Raw genomic sequence first — 6,786 nt, 5'->3', positions numbered from 1 at the left:
GCTGGGACACATGAGAGTAAAAAGGGCTCTGCAACACTTACTCTGAACAACCAGTGTAAATCAGGATGCTGCTGGGTAAGCCAGGCCCAGTGACCCCTGGACTCATCTGTTAGACGGGGGACCGCACTGATGGTGCTGCGTCCTGGCTGGGCCCATCTGCTCCTCCGGTTTCCCCTGTGTTTGCACCGGCAGTTTGCATTTCTGCCTTTAGCATAAGAGCGCATCACCTCACAAGGACGCCTTCAGCTGCCTGGAAGAAGCCATTTCTCTCTGAGCCCCGTTATCCCAGACTACAGCTAAAGCAGGCCCCACCTGTGCTTGTCTGTTTGTCTGTTTACTGATGGGCCCCTGTGATGACTGACAGCACACACTGTAGTCTTAAGGGCCTGAGGGACTCAGCACTGCCCTCTTACCTGTGGCAGCGACCCCAGCCAGCATTCCCAGTGACGAGGCAGTGCCCTAGACCTCAACAAGGGTGCCCAGGCCTCCCGGAGGTCTGCACAGAGTCACCATGAGAGAAGGACTGTGATTCATTCTCCAGCCTAAGCCTGGAGGCCAGGGATTCTCAGTGAACAGCCATAGGGTTGCTTAATAGCTGGTGTTTATGAACACTTGGAGTGTGCCCGTTTAACCTGCCACCCTTTTACACGTGAAGAAACTTGAGGTTCAGAGAGGTCCGGAAAGCTGTCAAGGTTATCTAGGGAGAAAGCAGAGAAGCTGGTGTTTGTACTCCAATCCATTACCCTTCCACAACCCCACTCCTTCTTCTGAGCCAGGGTTTCACAAAATGTGCCAATGAGATATACAAGGTAATTTGGGGTTACAGGCTGTCAAGTTATAAAAAAAAAAAAAGTTTTATATTTACTTTAACTTGGACTAGAAAGAGACCGCAGTCAGCACACAAGACCTGTGATTTTGCTTAGGGTGGAGATAAAGTATATGTTTAAATAAGACCAGGTGAACTTTGTGAAAATACTAGTAAGTAGACACAGCCCTGAAGGAGGGCTGCATTTGTAGTGCAGGTCCTGGCTCTGATTTGTAATACGTTGGGGGGCTTTGGCCACATCACTGGAGGCAGAGTGTCTCTGAGATCGTGACCTAACTGTCTCCTGCTTCATGTCAACTGTGCCACTGAGTCCACCACGAGCTTCCTTAAATGCAGAAAATTCATGATGAAGGGACCACAGAGCTCAGTCTGAAGCTAGACTGAAAACAAAGAGTCCCAGAACAAGAGCACCATTATAATCCTCTAATTCTACTTGAATTGACTGTGCCTACTATCTGGGCCCTGCCGACTCTGTTATATTTACTGAGCATTCAAGGTTCTCCAGTCAACCCCTCTATTGCTCTCTGAAATTAAATTATGAAATAGTAAATATTCCCACTACACAAGTTTTTTTAAAGTATGCTCTCAGTTGCCAAACACTTCCCATTTGGTCTGAGTTGTTTGTCTTTCAAATCCTCTAAAAAATAGGTACTTCTATAAATGGAAAATTTATTAATTTCCATTTATAAATTTATTTAAAAGTAAATGTGTGGATACTTTCTTGAAGGTGCACAAAGTCAAATGAGAGCACATTATTTTCTGTGCTGCTCAAACTAGGGTACGTACGAGGAGCATGGGGTTAACCAAGATAACACAACGCATCTTCCTAGAGGATAGAATTAATATAACAATACCTGGAAAAGGAAGAAGATTTTTGTATTACAGTTAATTATGGAATTAGAATGCACAGTTTATATCGGCCTTTATGATAAAACAGGATTAAACCATTTCAATGTCATGACTGAAAGAAGTTTGAGAAGTGTTTGTTAGCAGAAAGCTCTGTGAAAAATGCAAAGCGGTATTCAAATATGTCATTACCATTTCCAGGCTTCAGAATCCCTTTGCCTCCAAGAAGCCAAATAGTTTCAGGACTTATCTGCACAAAGTTTCATTTCCTCAGGCCTCTCTAGTAAGTGAAATTGTGTAAACTGCGAGAGGTGTGTTAATAATAAGGTATGAATCCTCCCAAAGAAAATATTCTTAGAGGTTTTCCGAGAAGGCCTTTCTCGAACTCAAAGCCTCTGCTTTGTCAAAAGGCAGAATTCTGAGCTTAACAGTCCTCGTGAAGAACTGTCAGAGCTTCTAAAATCTCAGGTCAGTCACAACAAAGCTCCCAGTATATGGCTGGACCTAATTACCGTAACCAGTCTCCTGTGATATTTCTTTTACTCTAATTTTCTACTGATCCTGTGTTACTTTAGTTTGGTCCTCCTAACTGCTACCTTGTCTGCTTTAAAGGTATTTTATTACTTCAGTAAACGAGGCCAATATCAGTAACAGATTCTGTGAACAAAGCCAACGTCTATGTATTTTATTTGCAGGCCTGGAGCAAAGAAACTACAATCCCATTCCCATTTCCTTTTATAATTCAAACTAAGATGTCTTACACGTGCCGGCATGCCTCACTGTGCCTAGCAGTAGATGGTCGGGAAATGATTTCTGAATTGGATTAACCTTCCAGTTTTCTTTGAAGTAAATTATTGTTATATTTCAGCTGAATCTGGTCACTTGCCTCTCTTTTATCTCACCTCCCTCCAAAGGGTTTTCCCAGTGCAGCAACATCAGGGATGATTCACACACTGGATCTGTTGAGCACGCTTCTGAAACATCATTTCTGCAACTCGGTAACAGGAGCTAACACTCAGAGGACTTTTTCTGAGTCAGGTCCTGTTCTAAGCCTGTATTACTTAAAATCCATATATTAACTCATGTACTCCTCAAAACACTCTCAGAGGCAGGTATTATTCCTGTTTTACAGATGGGTCAAGTAACTTGCCCGTGGTCACACAGCAGCCTATGCTGTCCTATAGGGCCTTTCTCATGTTCAATTTAATGTCAGTTCACGTGGTGGCTCCACAAATGCACTGTGTGCTTATATTCTCCGTATTAGTTCTCAAGAAAAATACGCTATTATGAAAGCAAATGACGTACTTTAAAGCTTTGAAGTGTTACATCAAATAGCTTATTAAAGAGAAAAAACTACTTACATATCTCTACTAATAAAGGATCAAAATGACAGATAACACAGTTTAATCCTTATTCTCTTCTAATAGCAATGATTTGGAAAATGAAATCTGTTTTTCTGGAACAATGATGGCATTCTTTCCAACTCTGAAGGAACTCTCCCTACTGCCAGATGAAATAAAAGTGAAGTGCAAGTCCTTTGCCTGGGGACGTTTTAACCTTATTTCTTCTTACTTCATTATACAGAGACAGCCAATCTGAATTTCTGATTGTCCAAATACTATTGGTATAGAAATGCCATATTTCAGGCTTCAGAGTATTTTCCTTCAGTTCTCTGCTTTCACAGTGAAATACATGTACTTCAAGTATAATCTTTGCTGAGTTCTAAAATTTTCGGCAGGTGGAAAAAAACCGCGGTAGAAAGGCAAACTTACCCTCCACGTATTTCAGTTTGGAAACTGAAGTTCAGAGAAAGCCATAAAAATTCAATTTAAGAAAGATTTATTGATTGCCTAGAGTGTGCATGGTACTCTATTAGACAATGAAATTCAGGCACAAAACAGACACAGGATCCCTGGCCTCAGGTACCTTATGATGTAAATTAGTATAATACAGATTAGAAACAGACAAGATACATGTCAATGCTCACTTCCTAGGATGCACATTCAAGCACAGTCATTGAAGTAATCCAAAACAGCATCTACTCCTAAATTCATTAATAAAATATATTTGGCCCTGAAATCCACAGCACTGCAAACACGGTAATTAAGTTCCACTGCAGATAAAGTCACAAAGATGCAGACACACTGAAACCCTTACGAGGATTATTAATGACTTTTGTTATTCTGGGTCTTCTGTTTTCTTCTTATTATTGTTCGAAGCCTCCGCAACACCAGTTTATCAGACAGAAGCATGTCATCCTGTTGTTCTAGATAATCCAGTAAATTTTCGGTCCATTCGAGTGCAGCTTTGTGGCTAATATGCTTCTCCGGGTTCAGTTCTGTTTTTCTAGTCTTACTGGAAGGCTTGTGCTCGGCAGGCTTGGCCCGGTCCTCGGCGCCTTCACTGTCAGTTAGCACTGGACAGTTTGAGTCGTTACTCCGAGAGTCAAACCACTGATCGATATTCTCAAGGTCAACATGTTCACAGTCTTCTGTATTCTGTAAAACTGTTGCTAAGTTAGCTGCTAAAATGGCTCCTTCATCAATATTCATGCCTGAATTCTCTTCATTGCCAGGGAAAAGTTTTTTCCATGCTTTGGTTATGGTACTTGATTTTACCATGTTCCAAGCTCTCGACACTTCATAAATTGCATCTAACACTGTCAAGTTCTTCCAGAACATTTTGGGGTCAATTCCTTCATCCACGTACTTCTGGAGAAGTCCTGCTCGGTAGTATCTTTTTACTGTGGCTAGAACTCCTTGGCTCATAGGTTGAATGAGACTTGTGACGTTTGGTGGTAGATATTTCACAATTATTCTACCATCATCTGAACTCAACAGTTCTTCATTTGGATGGGCTGGGGGAAAATCCAAAAGGAGCACTGCTTTCTCTAGAAGCCCCTTGGATTTCAAATGCTTCTGGACCTGTGGCACAAAGTACTTTTCAAACCACTGTCTGAAAACAGAATGTTCCATCCATGCACTTTTTTGACTGAAATAAGTGACAGGAAGGTTCGAGAGGTCAGCTCCTTTGAATGCACGAGGCTTTTTTGCTTTCCCCACGACACAAAGATTAAGTTTGTGTAAACCTGTGGCATTTGCACAACACATGATAAGGATTCTCTCTCTGCTTGACCTATAACCAGAAGTACTCCGCTCAGTTTCAAGAGCTAACGTCCTTGACGGTAGACATTTCCAGAACAATCCAGTTTGATCAGCACCATAAATTTGTTCTGGTTGTAGATTCTCTCGCTCGACGAATTCCTGAAAGTTACCACAAAACTCACTGGCGGCAGTTTCATCTCCTTTCAGTTTTGTGCCTTTACCAGCAGCCTTTGGAATGCCGTGGCGCTGCTTAAACCGAGTCAGCCAGCCAGACGATGCACTAAAATCACCTTCCATCCCCAGGGCGTCAAAAAAGAACTTGGCCTGCTGTGCACAGATCGTTCCAGACACTGGAATCCCCTCTGTTTTCTGCTGGTTAAACCACTCTATCATAACTCTATCCAGTTCCTCATATGTGGATGACTTCATAGATTTACGTTTGGATACCCCACTTGTAGGATCTGAACTGTTTGCATAGTTTATTATCCTTTCTTTGTTTTTTTTAATATCACGCACTGTGGATTCACCAATTCCATACACCGCGGAAAGTTTTTTGAAAGAGATGCCTTCCTCAAGCTTCTTAATAATGTCAAGCTTGTCCTTAATTGTCAACACCACACGCTTTCGTTTCCCCAACATTGTATCTAATATTTTAGACGATTACTAGAACAAGATACGTAACAACTTAGATTTGGACACAATGAGACTAGAAAATGGGGTTTTAAGGTCCCTTTCCTGCCCCCCCTAGGACCTAGATGGACAGTGTGCTGGCCAATTTCCAGACAAGGCCTACATGACTCTCTTCGCTTTGCTGTTTTGAAACTTACAAACTTCAAACAACAAGGACTGGCTCCACTTAATCCTACCTTCTGTCTTGCCTCCTCCTCCCTTAGTTTAAGATCTTTTCATGAACTGCGATCTCAGTGGCAATGACAACCAATATTGTACCAGCAAGGTCTCTAAAACAGTCACATTACATACTTGATTCTTGCCATCCTTATGGGCGAAGCTCTATGTTAAAGAAACTAAGACTCTGGTGGGAGTATTTGGGGCACTGTGCTAGGGAACAAAGAGTTGGAAGAAGGGCTTGCAAACCTGATAGGAAAATACAACGGGAAAACTCGCCCCCTGACTGCTGTCCTTGTCAGGCAGTGCGCTGTATGGAATGCTACCTCCCCAGGCAAGGGCTGCTACACGATGTGCAAGCGAGTGGTTATGGAAATCGTAAGCAATCAGGGTAAGGCAAGCTGAACAGAAGGGAGCGGTGCAAATCAGGTGAAAGGGGACAGGCAGGAAACTGTGTACTTTAACATGACACAAACCTCCACCTCATGTGTTTGGCAACTGAAAAGGAAAAAGGTGGACAAGAAGTGGTGTCACATGATTAAAGAAAGCATCAAAAAACTTCATTGGCAGAAATCAGGACTCATGGTAGAGGGTATGGGGTGGGGGAAGGCTCAGTGAAGATGTTACGATAATCCTGGTGAAAGATGATCCTCGATGGGCCAACAGAAGTAGTTCCTGTCGGGGGCTGTATAGGCACTCGGAGCCTCCGAAACCTAAAGGAAGATACCAAAAAACATTTTTCTTTCAATATCAGGGTCTGTGGCATTACCCACATCTATCCTGCGACTGTGTTGAGAAAATTAACGCCTCCTAGGAATGTGATGGCTAAATACGACACAGACTGCTTTCAGGCATTATCTAGAGTGTCAGGGAATGGGACCTGCATTGCCTACCTCCTGAAATTAAGCGGTCAGAGACGAGCCGCGTTAGCGAGGGCCTCTCCCCGCACGGAGAGCTCCGGAACGCCGGACGTCTTTGCTCCGTGGGAGCCCGGATTCCTCCGTGGACGCCAGCGACCAGGATGTCACCGCCGCAGCCAGCCAGCGAGCGGGCGGGCGCTTGGCCCAGGGGACGCCAGTCCGCGGGCCGGGGGCATCGCTCTCCGCCTGCCTTCGCGGCGGCCAAACCAACCTGAGAGCAAATGGAGTCTCCCGAGGTAGGCTG

General features: G+C 43.6%; 1 protein-coding gene across 2 annotated transcripts; it reads right to left on the bottom strand.

Moving 5' to 3' along the window:
- Positions 1-3,486: 3,486 nt before the first annotated feature.
- On the bottom strand, positions 3,487-6,786 carry TIGD2 (tigger transposable element derived 2). 2 transcript variants are annotated; one of them, XM_027116914.1, is made up of 2 exons: positions 6,754-6,786; positions 3,487-6,335 (listed from the first exon to the last, which is right to left on the bottom strand). In XM_027116914.1, the coding sequence occupies exon 2, from the start codon at positions 5,413-5,415 to the stop codon at positions 3,838-3,840; it is 1,578 nt and encodes a 525-aa protein (XP_026972715.1). In that variant the 5' UTR covers positions 5,416-6,335; positions 6,754-6,786; the 3' UTR covers positions 3,487-3,837. The 2 variants fall into 2 exon arrangements, with proteins under 2 accessions (XP_026972715.1, XP_026972714.1); XM_027116913.1 differs by having other exon boundaries at positions 6,516-6,780.

This window comes from Aethalodelphis obliquidens, unplaced genomic scaffold (assembly GCF_003676395.1).
Source record: "Aethalodelphis obliquidens isolate GAN/ISIS:26980383/991018 unplaced genomic scaffold, ASM367639v1 scaffold17, whole genome shotgun sequence".
Classification (NCBI taxonomy): Eukaryota; Metazoa; Chordata; class Mammalia; order Artiodactyla; family Delphinidae; genus Aethalodelphis; species Aethalodelphis obliquidens.
Note: the sequence above shows the minus strand (reverse complement) of the source record. Positions and strands in the feature narration are given on the sequence as shown.